At 35.6% G+C, this 18,078-nt stretch overlaps 1 protein-coding gene and 1 pseudogene across 1 annotated transcript in view; one reads left to right on the top strand and one right to left on the bottom strand.

Annotated features, from left to right (window-relative positions):
* The window catches only part of LOC148939861 (RNA helicase aquarius), a 242,439-nt gene that overhangs the window by 201,849 nt on the left and 22,512 nt on the right, over positions 1–18,078 (top strand). The window contains exons 19-21 of the mRNA XM_089106313.1: positions 1,588–1,748; positions 5,080–5,347; positions 15,295–15,466. Of these exons, the coding sequence (XP_088962439.1) occupies positions 1,588–1,748; positions 5,080–5,347; positions 15,295–15,466 (601 nt within the window). The remainder of the gene's footprint in view (positions 1–1,587; positions 1,749–5,079; positions 5,348–15,294; positions 15,467–18,078) is intronic.
* LOC148939862 (uncharacterized) lies at positions 11,414–12,434 on the bottom strand (annotated as a pseudogene).

Here is an 18,078-nt window from a genome sequence, read left to right on the forward strand (position 1 = left end):
GATTAATAACTTTCCTTTTTTTGAAAATAGATATATACTTAATTATAGAGAGTAAGGATTATATTCAGAAATAACAAACTTTATTTTTGTATTTTAAATATATCACATTTTACTCACGGTACAGGAGCAGTGAAGATGTTAAAAATAGAATAGCCAAGGCTCATGGTGTTTTTTCACAGTTAAAAAAAAGTCTGGAAGAATAGGAAGATAAGTCTGCAAACCAAGATTAGAATATTAGAAGCTAAAGTGATGACAGCGGTCAAAGATGGATCTGAAGCATGGGCGCTCCAAAAAATGGATGAAGATTTGCTAGATGTTTTCCAGAGAAATTACTTATGGATTGTTCTGGGTACCAGGCTGACTGACCGTATTTCAAATAATAGGCTGTACGAAAAGTGTGGTTCAATACCGCTCTCTGGGGCTATAATGAAAGAAAGGTTGAGGTTGTTAGGGCACGTTGTGCGGATGAAGGATGACAGATTGCCGAAGATTGTTCTTTTCGGCCAACCATCTAGGGCTAAACGGAAAGCAGTTCGTCCCCGTCTGGGGTGGGAGGACGTCATAAAGAAAGATTTAAAGGAAATGGGAACTTCGTGGGCGGGTGTAAAAAGGGATGCTTTGAATAGATTGGGGTGGAGGAGGAGCTTGCGTAGCTGTGTTGGCCTCAGGTGGCTTGGTGCCGCAGTGAGTTGTTAGTAGTAGTAGTGTTTTATGAAGGAAATTGTATCGTATTTTTGCCACATAGGCTCCCTAGAGCTTAATGGCTATCCGTTTCCATATTTTTTGTTCCTTGGCTTTTTTCCCTAATAAATTATTTCTTTCTCTTCTTCCCAACGATAGCTTGCTTGGTTTCACTGATCTTTTCTACAAACATTATGCCAAGACATTTTAGCTTAGATACTTCTTTGATTGCATAATTTCCGGGGGTGACAGAATCTCTTAGCAAAGGTTTAAAATTCACACTTGTCAATTTTAACAGATTTTTCAATAGATAAAAAAAACGCTCGATCTGATTAAGCCTATCTTATAAATCTACCTTTGATCTACTGAGGAGTTAAGCATGAACTGAGGATCGAAACATCGGTGTTTCAATGTGATAGAAAAAAAACTTTTTCGCCTGCTGACCAAAGGTCTGCGTTGCGCAGGCGTACGGACCTCCTGATTCAATGCCTTCGGTCGGGAGTGCAATGCGTGGTTGGGGGCAAATCATCTGACGCTTCCCTTGTTTTTCCCTTAGATATCTCCAGGTACCCAGTTAGAGCTGGGTTGACTCTGGCTGAGCTTACAGAGTCACACCATTGACCCCGGTCCAAATAACCAGCGACTTCACGACTCGAATCCCTGACCTCAGGATTTCAAGTCTGGAGCGCTAACCACTCGGCTAGGACGAAATGTGATAGAAACAATCGATATTTCAAAGGTGGCTTGGAAACAAGTAACTATGAAGCCAATTAGGAGAAAAGGTAACCTCCAGAAAAACCCTCTTCCTACATACCTCTCTACTCCCAGCACTCGGGAAAATCACGGAAAACATAAGACCATAAATTTGAAAATAAAAGTGCAGCTTCTTATTTTTGGGTCTTACAGGCACATTCAGAAAATATTCACCCAACTTGAAGAATTCAGAGCCTTTGAAATGCTTAGAAGTGGCTTGGATCGAACGCGCTATCTTTTAGTGAAAGAAGCAAAGATCATTGCTATGACTTGCACTCACGCTGCATTGAAAAGGAAAGAACTTGTTGAACTTGGTAAGTTTCAGTTGTGCTTTGATTAATGCATACAAGAATAGTAAAATTATTTCTCACCAAACTAAAAAATGTCGTGAAATTAGAAGGGGATTCCTTATTTTATTTTTCTAAAGTCATGTTTTACAAATCAACCTGACAATGCCCCCTCTGGAAATCCCCTATACCTTCGTTAATTGGTGCCTCTGCATTCCATTCGGATTTCCGGGGCTTCCTTCGGACCATTTTTTATGTTGGGGCGGGAGATTTTCCAAGAATAATTGAAACCCCGATTTCATTTATACCGATTTCAATCTTTTAGTTTCAATTATACTGGATAATTGAAAGTGTCCTGGAATAATTTAAATATCTCGAGGTGTTCGGGCTAAGAGATCACGGTCCCGGTAGCCTGTACCTATAACAATATAAGTTACAAAGCTTTTGTTTTTAACAAAATCTTTTGCAATACTTTTATCTAGTAAAAGTGGCTGTAAGTTGTAAATCTATCAGTCAAATCTAAAAACAATTCAAGTATTACAGTTAATATTATTTCCCAGAGATAAAGTTAAAAAATTTTATAATGAATTTGACTTTGATAGAATGTTTTGCAAAACGTTGTTAATGTTATTTTTATAGGAAGTCATAATGATATCCATGTTCTGTAAAAGATATAATAAATCAATAACATAATATAATAGTGTAATATATAAATATAGTATATGTAATATAATGGATGGTAGATAATATAATAATAGGTATAAATATATATAATACAGAAGGAGAGGCACACAGAAGGGGAGGAGACATCCCTCCAAGATTCTTTAGTCTTTAGTCTAGCTTTTTCTATTTTTCATATTTTCTTGAAAAATGTCAGGGATTTTTCTTATTTATAAGAATAAGTTTATTTAACAAACAAATTACATGAATAAATAATTTTCTAAACTGACCGACGGGGAGCAGGGCTCGATGTGTCGGCCAAAAAACATAAAATAAAAATGCCGAAATAACAAATAAAGCATATCAATAATGAAAAAAAAAATGATGAATGATGAATGGGGATGAATGTAATATTTTGATTGAGTATCTTCCAAAATGTCTTAGGGTCGGATTTGTAATTATTATAGAGTAAGTTACAAAAGCTTCGCGGTATTGTAATACCATGACCTTTGTCATGTGACTGAACCATCAAGCTTTTGCCGTGATCATCAGTCACGATTATCAGTAAGAATACACGTCAATATACATAATTGCACACTGAAGGCAGGGGGGATATCCCCCAAGTTGGGTCCAATGTTAGTCCCTCCGAAAAAAAAGTATGACCCAACAATTTCTGCTTTTCCAGTCTTCCCAATTTCTTGATAAGGAGTTTGTTTAACTGAAAATTTTTCGATCAGTTAGTGGATTCAGTCGGTTCATTCAGTTCAATGGGCTCAGTTTTTGAGCATTTAATTTAAAAAATTTTGAAAATCACCAAAAGTATATGCTTCTCAGGTTTTGTCCAGGTTCTTCAACCCATCGTTTTCTCTTCATTTTGAATTTTTTTATTATTATTATTTGTTTTTAAAGGAGACACGTAGGGTCACCATCCGGAAGAGTGTAGAGGTATGGTAAGAAATAGCCACCGTATGAAGAGCTTCCTTTTGGGGGAGGACGCCCTTTTCCACGGGAATGGCAATTTTTTCTTTTCTTGGAAAGTTTTTGGTAGTATATGGTGACTTGAATTGTGTCCAGTTCGGCTGCTATTTAATAAAAAAAAAGAGTAGGTGACGTCTAAAGTTAAAATTGAGTGTATTTTGAATTTAAAATTTGTTGTCACTGAGAGGAGAGTAGGTGGGTTTTGTTTAAATTAAAAAAAAAAAATAATAAATAAAAAAATACCATCGTCTTTCTAAGATGACGACTAAAAATCTTTTTTCTTTTTTTTATTTAGGATTGGTATGGATCATTTTTTTTAGCACCTTTGTTGTAAATTTGTAACATCTCTTTCTTGACACAATTTAACTAACAAAAATAAAATAAAAGTGCAATTAATGATCATTTTCTGAGCCTGTAACCTTTTAGGATATAGCGTTTAATTTATTTTAGCCTACATCCTGTATTCTTTTAATCATTTTGAGAAGAAACAAAAGAAAATAAGACACTTAAGGCCCTACTTCTTGCAGAAGGGACTCATCCTCCCTAATTAAATAAATATCCTTAAGCAAATTTATTTTAACGAAACATTAATCTGTTGAGTGAGAAATGGAATCAGGATATTTTACACTGACCACAGAGAAAGAAATACGTAAATAAATAATTGAGAATCGTAATGAAAATATGGATTATACAATATAATGAATTTGAGAAAGAGAAAACTTTCCCAAACTTTCTTCACAAAAAATTTCTTTGAGTTTGTCTAACAGAGTTTTAACTTTCATCTCTAATTTTCTGGTTTATAGGTCCCTACCCGGGCACGTGTGATATTAACCGACGCATCAGAATGAACAGTAAGAGCACAGGGGTGGAAGACAACTGTTGAATTCTTGTGAAATGAACGTACATGTTCTATCATAAATATCTCATGGCTGAATACAGCATTTCACTTGGGTCCTTAAGTGGCCAGAAGTTGCATATGACCTGTAATGACCTATTATGTTTTTTGAAGAACTTGTCGCAATATTTAATGAACTTAAATGTGGCTATAGATTATGAATCTCTTGGTGTAAGGTATCAAAATTATCTAGAAATTGGATTTTAATGTTATTTATTTTAAATTTGCATGAATATTGAATTTTTCAATATGGAAAAGATACTCAATTTCAAATATATTGAATATTGAATTTTTAAGATATTAAAGCAATACTTTACCTCTAAAAATATGGCTCGAAGCGTAGATCTCCCGGTGAAGTCTTTTAAAATATTTGCTAAAGACTATCAGCTACTTAACAAGTCTGTCCTTCCCTTCCTGTAAATAATTGTAAAACCTGCAATTTTTGTACAATAATTGTCAGGTTTGTTTAAATGAAATTAAAAAAAAAATCAGATTTTGTTTAAGCCTGATTACATTTTTTCGTCTTAAATAAGTATTGTAAGCAAGCTCTATCAAATAATTTAACATTCTTTTTTCTTTTTTTTTATGTTTCTTCTTTATATTTTATGTCAATTCCAAAACACCTAAATGTTGTAAAAGAAAAAAAAAACTATTAAGTCGAAATCCGAGCTATTGAAAGGCTCTGACTTAAGCCTAGGAATTAGGAAACGAAAGGACGGTGGAAAACTAGAAGTATTATAATCAAGAAAAGGACTGCTGATTTCTATAATCTATAGCCGGTTTCGCTTACCCCTTTTTTAATTAAACTTTTCCCCATCTTTTTAGGTTTCAAATATGACAATATTTTGATGGAAGAAGCAGCACAAATTTTGGAAATTGAAACATTTATTCCTCTTCTTCTCCAAAATCCAGAAGATGGTTTCAACCGTTTAAAACGATGGATAATGATTGGTGATCATCATCAGCTACCACCTGTTATCAAAAATATGGCATTCCAGAAATTTTCTAATATGGAACAATCACTGTTTACCCGTTTCGTGAAACTGGGTGTCCCAACTGTTGACTTAGATGCTCAAGGAAGAGCAAGGTCAAGGTATGTATGAATCAGGATGCGACAGTTGTAATTCAAAAGGCGTTACGTGACATTAAGAAACAAACACTAAAATTTGAAAAAAAAGCAGATTCATACCCTTGGTCTCATACCATACCCTTAGATTCATACCATACTCTCCATAAGAAAAACTGTTTATTTTTAAATTAGTCATTTCTAAGAACACTCTTTCATGTTGACAATTTTTCATGTATACAATTTTCCGAGGGAAATTTACCTGGAAGAATTTTCCATGGATTCATAAAAACCTTGTCTTTGGTTAAGATAAGTTGAGATGGGGCAAAAAGCTCATTGAGAGCGGGGGGATTTGATCTGACGAGACAAAAGTTTCAATTGTCTGCGTGACAGTGTTGACCAAGGCCGTATCCAGAAGGGTATTATCCAGGATTTGTTTTGGGGAAGGAGGTAGTTTTTCGGGGGGGGGCTCAAGTTTTTTTTTTAAACGCATTGAAAGTTTGTTTAGGGAGAGGGGGTTTAGGGAGAGGGGTCAACCTCGTTAACCTACCCCCGGGATATAGCCTTCATGAAGGATGATACGACTGTTGCAATTCAAAAGGCATTAATTGGCATTAAGAAACGATAATTTAAATTTATTGAGACATTTAAAAAAATCAGTTTCATAGCCTTAGCCCCTAAGCTGGCCCTTACGCAGGGGGGAGGGGCGCTCCCCCCCCCCCGAAATCTCATGATTTTTTCCATAATTTTCTATACTTCTCACAGAATAAGGGATTTGAAGGATTTGCCCCCCTCCCCAAAAAAAAAGAAAAAAAAATCCTGCATACGTGTCTGTCCCTATGTTAGTCCCATTTGATGAATTTTACAGATTCATAAAAATTTTATACAAAGTTAATTCTGACCGGTTTAGTTTAATAATATTGTTGTTATATTTATTATATATGTATATTACCTTGTATTATGATATTATTTATATTGCATTTTTATGTTATTATTTATACTTATATTAACGGTATTATTAATAATATCAAATATTCAGTATTGTTGGCATAGAAAATGTTTATTGAGGCAATTGAAGTAACATACTGTATTTGGCTATATTTAATTATGTTTAACATATTTGATTAATATATTTTATTTTATTATGATTTTACTTAATTATATTTGAAAATGAGCATATCATAACTGTATTATGTCCGAAAACTAATGCAAAACTCTATTACTTATGTAGAAACATTGTTTAAAATCAATTTTTTTTGGAAAAAGCTTTTTGGGAGCCTTTTGACCGAGTAGGCTGTTTCGCCAATTTAAAAAAAAACATAAATCATATGATTTTAAAAGATAATTATTTTTCTAACAAAGATCGTCTTACATTTGAATTCAAGCTGGAGCTAAGAAAAAATAAAGCGTATCATTATTTTATTTACGTTTTGGAGAAAAAATGATGCTTTCAGGTTCAAATATTCAGGTTTTCTAGTAATTGGTGCTTTTTTTCCAACATTTCTTTGACAAGAGCACAATTGAAACGAAAATAGGTTGTAAGTTTGGAAAAAGTGAAAACCTTTGGTTTTGGAAGCTAGTGCGTACGCCTTTTGTTTTTTACGCTATCGTACGCTATTTGTACGCTTGTTTTAGGTCTCTTAATACAAGGGACACTAATATCTTCGTGGTCGCTCTTTTTGTTGTAAATCAAAAATTTCTATTTTTGGTTTATTTCTACAATACTAAACGTTTATTTCTCTTTTATTTGTGTCTATGTGAAGCTTGTTGGATTCCATTTTAACTTTTGGTAGATCAAAACCCATTTGCTATTTATTAAACAGGGGTACCAATTTACAAAGATGTAGGAGGACGGGGTGGCGCAAGGTCGCAAGGACTTCAGTTTTATTTAATGAAGGTACCAAAAAAAGGTACTTTTCAAAATCTTGTTGGGGGGTGGGGCTTTTTTCAGTGAAAGTTCAAAAAAGTATTTTTGGAAAAAATCTAGAGTAGGGGGGCAATTTTCCCACCCTCTAATTGGCGTCTCTGCTTTTGAGCAAATAAGCCTAAACTGTAGAAAATAAATGCAGCGAAATAGCTATATCTCTTATATTTTATACAGACACCAATTTCCTTTTTTAGACTTTAGATCTATCTTTTGTAAAAACTAAAAATGGTTTAAGAGAAACAGGGACTACTTGATGTCTTTAGAAATGCAAAGTAGTGGAGGAAAGATACGGGAAAAAATGGTCAAACCTCTGGGATATTGCAACATAATTTTTTTTTACACCAAAATGTTTAGAAAAATCAGCTGAAACGCAAAAAAAAGCACCAAAATTCCCCTTTCACAAGTGTCCCTGATTTGCCCTTGAAGGGGAAATGAGGGGGGAAATTTATTTTTGTGTTTATAAATATTTTGGAGTTTAAATAGTCGTTTCGTATCAAATCAAGTATGCTGACTCCAAATCTGAACTCAGGTTTCCATTTTTCCGTACCCACATGCCATTTCCATAGTCTTTTCTGTCTTAGTCTTTTCTGTCATAGTCTTTTCTAGACTATTGACATAGTCTTTTCTGGGGAAAAGAAAATAATTCTTTAAATCTTTTTGTTTTTAAGACTTTATAGTTTGGCCTGCTATTTTTTTTCTGGAGGAAAATTTTCAGTAATTTTTAACAACATACACCCTTTTAAAAATATGGACACAAATAGCAGTGTTTAATTGATAAATTAAACAAAAACTTACCAAGTTTGAAGTTTGATTGTAATTCTACTCCAAAGAAGGAGCGCCAGCGTAGCTGAGAGTTCTACTGAGATAGACCTTCGCAATCGCCTCAATTGACCAAAACAAACCCTGAATTTTAAAGTATTTATAATATGGGGTGTTTAAGCTCATGATTAAACGCTGAGAGTTCAAGGGGATGGGACATTGGGAGGGCAGTTGAACTCTCAGCTACGCTGGCGCTCCTTCTTTGGAGTAGAATTACAATCAAACTTCAAACTTGGTAAGTTTTTGTTTAATTTATCAATTCTACTCCAAAAGGAGCGCCTTAGCTCCGCCTTCGAGTTCAACTGAGATTTTAAAGTTCAGCATGAGCTATACGAACACTAATGATAATAATAGTCCTGTTCATTAAAACAGGCTGTTGTACAAAATTTCATTTATAGGAAGATATTTCAAATATAACAAATTACAATGAATATATTCAAAAGACAGATAACTGCTGACGACTTTCAATTGGTTTATTATAAAACCTTGCAAACGTTTTGGCATTTGTCCAGCCTACATATTTTATGATTTGATCTACATCAATTCCTCTTGCTTTAAGGTGGGACGTTGAGGCAGACCGTGTGCTATGAGCACCATAGACACTGATATCTATACCTGCAAGAAATAAAACTTCTTTTATACATCTAGAAATAGATGACTTGGACACAGCAGTATGAGGCTTACGATATGTAAGAAAAAGTGCGCCGTTTCTATTTTGTTATTATGTGATTCTAAAATAACTATCTATGTGCGTTGCCGGACACAGGGACGACTATTGAAAAGGTCGAAAATTCACTATTGATTTGTGGTTGCCCGGTTTCGATGTTTTTAACAATACATTGATTTGAAAATCAAAACTTCCATCGTCATTATGTACCATATTACTAAGTGATAAACTGGCCAAAAACTGAACTCTTTCACAAGCTGATAAAATCAATAAAACTACTAATTTTTGTGTTAGTGTCTTTAATTGAAGATTTTTCGATACCCCAAGCTGGCAGTTTAAAGAGATCGAATACACATTTTACATCCCAAATACTTGAAATCTTGGGTAGACTAGGCCTTCTATTAAAGACACCTCTCATAAACTTCTTGGTGATGTGATTACTGCCTAACTGAAGGCTTGGTAGAATTGCCGATAAAGCACTCCTCGCAGTATTAATAGCACTGTATCCAACAGCTGAGTGAAAAAGTTCCCTAAGAAATGTCAAAATTTCCGGTCGAGTTGCCTCCAAGGCCTGGATTGTGTTTCTTCCACAAAAGTCAATCCATTTTTCAATGTAAACTTTGTACTGGCGCTTAGTTGAATCCCGCCACCCATCCATGATAATATCGACTGTGGAGGGAGAATATCCTTGGTGGTGAAGCCCTTGCCGGAGACGACGTAAGCCGCTAGGTGTAACGTCTTGGACAATGGATGGTGCAAGGTCGGTTTCTGTGGGAGAGACAAAGTAAAATTATCATTTGGTAGAAATATTGGACTTCCTATTAAAAGCTTTAATAGTAAGGGATACCATACTTGTGTGGTCCAATTCGGAAAAATCAAAATACCAGTGGCCTGATCTGTTTCCACCTTCTGAAGGGTCCTCAGAAGTAAACTGAATGGGGGAATGCATAAAAGAAATAATGCTTCCAATTCATTGCAAACGCATCTACGAAAAAACAGTCTGGATCTGGTTTCCAAGAAACAAATGGTTTAATCTAAAAATTTAATCTAGTCGCAAACAAATCAATATCTATTGACTGACATACCAAAAAATTCAAAATAGTAAATATTTCAGAATCCAATTTCCATTCCTTTTCATTATCAAATTTTCGTGATGCCTTATCCGCAATATCAGCAACCCCAGGCACATGTTCTGCAGATATCCATCCTTTGCCCTGCAGTACTACCTGCCAGACCTTATTTGCGAAATAATTACAAGATTTACATTTTGATCCTCCCATTTTATTTATATAAGCTACTGCGGTTATATCGTCAGAACGCAGCCAAACATGCATGCCTTTAATATTATGGGCAAAACATTTTAATCCCAGATAGACGGCCTTCGTTTCTAAGACACTGATAACAAATCTCTTCTCTTCTGAGGACCATTCACCTATGGCCGTTTTCATGGAATATTCATCCACGAGTGCCCAACCTAGTTTCGACGCATCACTACACAAATATTTGTCAATTGATCTAGACTCAATTGCTTTAGAAGCATGATTGGCAATATCCAACCACCATTGTAGTTCCGAATTTACATCGGATGTTAAAATTATCCTTGCCGCAAAATTACCCTTCGCGTACCTTAATGCTTGAGTTTTCAACGATTCCGCTTTTCGGTAATATCAGGGCCCTAATTCTACTGCTGGAAATGTTGAAACAAGAACGCCAAGAGTTTCAGCCATTTCTTGAATCGTAGTCAATTTTTGACAAAGAATTTTTGAAACCAAATGTATAACTTTTTTAACTTTTCTTTCTGGCAGGAAAATACGCATTGATCGCGAATCTAACAAAAAGCCCAGAAATTCTATTTGTTGGCTTGGAATGAGAACTGACTTTCCCGGGTGGATCACAAACCCCAGTTCTGACAGTAATTTCGCTGTTTCATAGACATTATTTTGACACTCTAAATATGACCTTCCCAGAAGGAGAGAATCGTCTAAACGTAACTGACGTAACTGACAAATACCCTTTTCTTCGAAGGAGAGAGATAACAGGTTTCATAAGTTTTTTAAAAACCATTGGGGCCTATTACAAGTAATTTGGAATTTAATTAAACTCATACCAACGTTAAACTTTGAAACAAAGCAAAATTTTAAATAAAAAATCAACAGGAAATTAATAATAAAAATCGACTAGGTCACTAGAGGCCCTATAACAATTTTTTATCAACAAAGAATCGCAGAATGAACACTTTCCATTTTAAAATGGCAATATTTAAGGTTTTCATTTAAATTTTTAAGGTTAAGAATAAACCGGGTAGACCCATCTTTCTTTGGGACTGTAAAAACGAGAGAAATACAACGTATTTCCTTTATTCTGAATTCGGGTACTTTAACAATAACACCTTAATGCAATAAAATATCAACTTCCTTTCTTATAGCCTCTATTTCTTCAAACGTAAAACTTTTGTTTTTTGTTTTCAAAGCTTTTAGTGGTGTTTTCTCAAATTCAATCTTATAGACTGAGGCCACAATATTCAAAATATTCAAATCACTGGTTATTGACTGCCATTCTGAGATGTACTTACTAATTCTCCCAGCTTTAAAGTTATCAGCCAAATGTTGTGACTGCCTATTGAAATTAACAACAAAATCATAAAAATCAAGGTCGGGGTATGATAAATAGTACATACCAGCTATTTGCGATCCCTTTTCTGGAATTTGGACCTCTCTTGACGGTCCTGGCCCTGCTTTCTGCGATAATTTGGACGGGGGGCCTCGTTCTGCGATCGGTGATAATGGTAGCCCCCCCCCCCCCTTGCACGTTTTTTGGTCTTCCAAAAGATTTTGTCAAATCTGCCACGGATTTAGCTTTAGATGTTGTTTTGGCAATATCTTTGCCAAAAAGATACTCCGTGACTTTGACTTCAGGGGCACATAAAGCTGATGCTACAGTGGGATCTGGGCTCAATTCAAATTTCATTGCATGACGTCTTTTTAAACTTAGATCGTAATTGGTGAGGACAAGCATGTGATCTGCATCTGTAAGGTTTTTGACAACTTTTTCTTTAATATGCTCATTTTCTGTCTCAAGAATCGCATTTGCTGCCTCTAAAACACAATAAATGTTGAGTGGGCAATTGTCCGCTGCACTTGAAGGGCCTTAGCATCCCTCTGTTTAGCCTGTGATGAGAGAATAGCCCAGATTTCACTATTCACCTTTGGTGGAACAATTTTTTCGGTATTTCCAGGTCTAGGGTGGTGCTCAAATAACTCTTTTAGTTTCACTATTTCCAAAGGCTCAGAAAAAGCTCTATTTGCAACTTTGGCAAGTTTCTTATGGATCTTAGGACCCTCTTTGGTACCAGAACGTTCTTCAGAAATCTTTTTGAATAGAGCGTCATTTGACGTGTTTTCTTTTAATCTTTTACCTTTGTGTTTTTCCGGAGAAGCCTTCCGCTTTGTGTCATGGATTTTTGTGGGGCTCCGAGAGCAAGATTTTTCGTTCCTAGAACTAATTTCACGGCTCCGAGAGCCATAACGAGCACGAGTTTGAAACTCTGGGCTCCGAGAGCCATTTTTTTGATCGCTATCACTCTCACTTGAGAGTATTCTGCGACGCGAATGAGCTTTATATTGCATGCCACACCTTTCACGATCATAATATTCATCGACTAAATTGTCCAACAATCCAATCACTAACTCACTACCACTCATTATTTAATTTGGTCTGAATCAAAGCGAATGCTAACGTCAACTGGGTTTGTTTTGGTCAATCGAGGCGATTGCGAAGGTCTATCTCAGTTGAACTCGAAGGCGGAGCTAAGGCGCTCCTTTTGGAGTAGAATTTAGTTTCATCCCTCCTCTAGTTGGCCTGAAATAGAATTCTGGCCTTGGGAAGGCATAGGAGTTTTGAGCTTCTAATCGTTTTGGGTTTCATTTATTTATCGATGCTAACTTATGGTAGTTCCACGCCTGGTAGATTATTTGATTTTATTTTTGCTCATTTTTGGTTTAATTGAGTTCTTTACTTTTCTTTAAAAAACTTATTTTGTGGAAAAAGCTTTTTTTAATTAAATAGGATCAAGAGCAAACTAGGAACCGAAGCATCAGAAAATCTACTCGAAAATCTTCTCGTTGATAACATCTACAACATCAACATCTACATACAACATCATCTACATACAACAACATCTACATACAACATCAACATCTACAACAATGTTGCGATACAACATCTAGACTTCACGGCGTATTGTAACCAGCAGTGGTTTCTTTGTCATTTAAAGATGGTATTCTTAACAAAGTTCGTAAGATCTTCATGACACCAGGGGATCCCCGAAGCTGGAGAGAAAACTTTTTTCTCGCTAAACAGTTTTTTTAGGAATATATTTTTAAACTTTGGGTTACTATGAACTGTTTTACTTGTTGGGACCCAATTAGGGGCTCAAAATTTAGTTACCTTCAGAAGCATTTATTAAATTGCGAAAGAGGATAAAAAAGAAAGGCTTCATGTTATATATTCACGTTCATCTTAGTCAAACTATGTACATTAGCCATTAAAATTTTACTGACTAAAGTAGATTAATAAAGTTGTACAAGAATTATTGTCCATAATACCTTGCGATGACGTAGTGGATAAGCGTGCGTACCAAGACCGAAGGTAGGCAGGTTCAATCCCACGTATCGCAAGGAAATTATTGATTTCTTCTCATCTTTATAATTTTTGCTTGTTTTAGGTTCTAATATCACTCTTTACTATCATTTGAAGAAACTTCTTTTTTAGTTAATACATGTTTGTTTTTGGTACCATATCAAGGTTTTTTCTAAACGTGAATAGAGCTACGAGTAAATCGTAGGACGTTATTTTTGAAAGCCCAAAGCGCTACCCTTATTAAGAAGTTAACACTGCGAAGAGGGTACATCCTTGTTTGTAACTGGGTCACTCTCCACTTTTCTTTAATTAAGATTTGATTATATTAATTTTAAAAATTATGCCAAAAAAAGTAATGAGAAGACCCTGAAGGATGTCCGGGTGCGGTTATTTACTATGCGGGTTGCAAGTTCAAATGTTCTGGTTCAGGAAGACTGGATTCCACTGATTTTGGCAAAATACCGCTTGTACAGGTGCTATTTGCAAATAATGAAATGGCAAGACCCGTCCAATTCGCTAAAGCCTAAAGAGTGGGGCTGGCGCCTCTCTTCGTTGCAAAATATGTATCTTCCCTTTATGAAAGATGCTTCACCAGCACCAGAAAATCTGCTGAAGATGGTGCAGTGTCAGTGCAGCAGCAGGGGTGAGTCTCTCAGATGCACCTGCCGTCGGAACGGTTTACCCTGCAGATTTGCCTGCGGGGAGCGTAAATGGGCATTGTGTGCTAACGCTGCAGGAAGACAGGATGAGGATGATAACAAAGACGAACAGGAAGAAGAATGAGCTCTAGGTTGTGCTTTAAAATCAAAATGTTTTCGTTATTAATTTACCTGATTTCTAAACGTTCCTTTTTATAACTGATTGATCTGAAATTTTGACCTCGATTAAAGAATTGGTTTTCTAGAAGCTATACTTGTCAACCCCTCATATTACAGGGCCCTCAGAGGTGAAAATCAGGTAAATAGTAAAAAAAAGCTGTTTTTTAACCTTATATTTGGCAATACACTTCTTTATTTGATCTAAAATGATTCCTTAGTCGGAGGAATCCGTCAAATAATTATCTGCGTACTTTACCCACCCCTCTCCCCATTCCATGAAGGTGAAAATTGATACCCGGATAAGGAAAGCTAGATTTATGACGTCGTATTTGGATTCGTCATGCTTGATTTGCTAGGAAACGACTATTTAATCTCCAAAACATTTATAAACACAAAAATCGAGTCCCCTCCCCCTCATTTCCCCCTTCAAGAGCAAATTTGGGAGATTTTTGCAAGAGGGATTTTGGTTGATTTTTTTTATGTAATTCAGCTGGCTTTTTTGAACATTTTGGTATAGAAAAAAATTTTGTTGCAATTTCCCCGAGGTCAACCCGTATTTTTATTCCACTAAAGGGACAAGAGATCTCTGGCATGATGATTGCACTTTTTGCATAATAAATAAAGATTTGATTCACTTCAATATGCCCAACCAAAAAGGATAAAAAAAAATTATGTATACAAAAAAAAATGGAAAGTTGAATTTTAATAGAGCGGTACCAGTGAAATCCTACTACTACTGCTAACAACTCACCGTGGTACCAAGCCGCATGAGGCCGACACTGCTACACATGCTGCTCCTCCATCTCAATATGTTCAAAGGCTCCTTCTTTACACCCTCCCAGGAAATTCCCATTTCCTTTAAATCTCTCTTTACGACATGCTCCCACACCAACCACAGACGACCTGCTTTCCGTTTTCTGGACGGTTTGCTGAAATCTTTTATCTTTGGCAATCTGTCATCCGCAGAACGTGCCCTAGTCAGTAAGTTCAGCAAAATATATGTCGAAAATAAATGTAAAAAACAAATATTTTGGTAGTAATCTAATTGGTGCCTAATGTAGGTATATTTGACCTAATTATAAATTGTTTTTTTTTTCGTGTTTAGCATATCGACGTTGTACAATTGGCGCTACAAGAAACTTGGAAACCTGGATCATGTCTTGAGGCTTCCAGAATACAAAATGGCTAACGCCGGATTCCAGTTTGACTACCAGCTCATAGATGTCGCTGACTTCAATGGTGTTGGTGAATCTGAACCAAGTCCTTATTTTTATCAGGTATGCTCATTACATGATTAGTTGTACACTAACACAGGTTCAGAGGTGGTTTTAGGGGAGGGACAGAGAGGGTGCCTGCCCCGGGCGCAGAAATTTTAAGGGCGCAAAACTTCAAATGAATAATCCACCGGTTATAATCATTTCGTAATTTTTGAAAAAAATTTTATTAGAATAAAGTAGTAGGCGCAGTTAATCAATTAAAATAATTAATAATAATAATAATAATAAATTTTTAAAATAATTAAAAATATTAATTAATTAATAAATTGCAAATAATTTTGTAAAATTTTAATTTTTTTAAATTGTTAAAATTTAAATTTTGCCTGAAAATTTTGTGGGAGACGGTAGGGGGGCTAATCAGTATTTCTCTCCAGGTGCAAGCGAGACCTGAACCGCAGAGGCTGCAACCTGAAAATTGTGTCTTAAATTGAGAGGCTTGTTCTTACCTACTTGTATTCATAGATTTTGGAAAGTGACTGGAAAGTCAGTGGAGAGTGAGTAACTCTTCTTTTTTTTATTTAAATTTCTTTTCATCTATTTTTCTTCCTACCTTTTTTACAGCATGAAGGTGTTTTTGCTCACTTACTTTAAAATGGTTTTCACTCAATAGTTGGAAAGTCAAAAGTCCGAAATTCCAGTCATGTAGAACTCTCCCCCTCCCCATCCCCTCCTTTCTTGTTGCAGTCTTCAATGTAATATCTTTCTTCTCTGGCTACATGGAGGTGGTGGTCATACAAACTTTGAAAGGGCTCATTCGATTGAATATTGAGAACTCTAGTAGTATTTTGAATAATAAAAGTGACTGGAAAGCCACCAATCAGCGTTCCGTGTACTTTATCTCCGGTAAAATTCCCACGTCCCCTGCCCCACACTCTCCACACCCCCGGTAATCCCAAAGACATCCAGTTAGGAGAAAAAAATCCTTCTGTTCCGGACCAGTTTAACAACTTTTTATATGCTTTAAGTGTCCCGTTTGTTCCAAATCTAAAGGAGCCGACTTTTAGTTTAATATTTTAGGTAAAGGACCACGTTCTGATGTCATTTAAAAGTTTTGAAATCTCAAGTCTGAAAATCTGGATATATAGAAATCTGTACCCCACCACCTGTCCTTCGTTATTCGGGCGAAAGAATTTGACACCTTTTCACCTCCATTAAGCGCCCCATTTCTTTTTTTAAAGTGAAAAGATTTAACTTTTAATTCAATATTACATACAATATGTACAATCTCAGTTGCCCAATTGCCTGCATGTCCTGTGGACATGGTCAGTCATAAATTTTAGAAAAATTTTTATTTGGGGTCTCCAATTGCCTTCAAATGGCTCATAGAACAGATTGACTATTTGAGTTACCATTACTTCATGTCTATCAACCTTAGTTCTGGCCTAGGATACATGGATGATAGAATATCTGTCTTTTTCTGTTCCTTATACTGACCGTAAACCCGTTGTTTTTTGTTGCGTTTTTGTTCTTGATATTTTTCTCTCTTTGTCTTACTCGAAAGGATGCATAGTGAATATAGTAATGTGACGAGGCTTCTAACTTCATTGCAATCCTTACAAAGTTGTTTTGAAAGAATATGAACAGTTGACATCAATATTGTTGCACACTAAGAAACTTAAAGAACAATGCCTTACGAAAATCAAGGAACATAGCATCAGGAATTAATGCCAACATGCGTGCTTTGTTGCCAACACGCGTGCAAAACTCGAACACGCGTGCTTTGTTGAGTGCTTGTATTGACTTTAAACTAACATTACCTTAAATTATTTTAGCACATATGTGTTTCTTTTTTCATAATTGGGCTGTTGAATTATAAATTCTTTCCCAGGGGTAATTCTGCCGAACTAGAGGTCGCAGTTACTCATAACGCGGATCATTTGAACACAAATTAAAAGTTCTTGTGCTGTTTTTTTAGTCAAGGATTACATCGCGCCAAAAAAAAAAAAATGCCTGAATTGAGCCAGAATTTCAGCGAGTGAGAATTCTGTGATATCCAATCTATTAGTTAATATCTGTATACGAAATCAATCCCTCTCCCTCCCACAAAAAAAATCCAGCTTTTCTTTGCAATTTTTAAATAATCATCTCTCCTACCCCCGGTTCAGGCAATACTCCTCAACCCGCGCTTCAAGTATCTATCTCTATCCCTCCCCCTCCAAAGGTCATTGAACTTAGATTAACTGACAATCTTTGTGATTTTTCATAATAGCCTATTTGTGAAGCAACTCTTGGGGGGTAGTATGAGATGGTAAAGGTCCAAAATTAAACGTGTCATCCGATTTGCCTGTTGATGGTCTATCTAAATCCCCGTCACAAACATCGACGGTCAAGTCTTATAAAAAAAAATATTATAAGTTAAAATGAATAAAAAAAGTCACCTATTTAAAGTAAATCCCTTAATAGGTTCCCAGGCTAAAGAAGTTGCTTTCGGACAATCTGTATTTATATTCGGACAAACTCTACATTGATATTTAAAGAAAGTGGCTGAAATTAAAAAGAAAAAATATAGTAAATAAAATTAAAAATTAGAAAGTGGAGGATGAAATGAAGATAATTCAAACGGATAAAACTTTTAATAAGACAGAGAACTTTAAAATGTTTTGGCTTCACAT

This window comes from Artemia sp. Qi Xiang Cuo, chromosome 20 (genome assembly GCF_049724085.1).
Source record: "Artemia sp. Qi Xiang Cuo chromosome 20, ASM4972408v1, whole genome shotgun sequence".
In the NCBI taxonomy this organism is placed as follows: Eukaryota; Metazoa; Arthropoda; class Branchiopoda; order Anostraca; family Artemiidae; genus Artemia; species Artemia sp. Qi Xiang Cuo.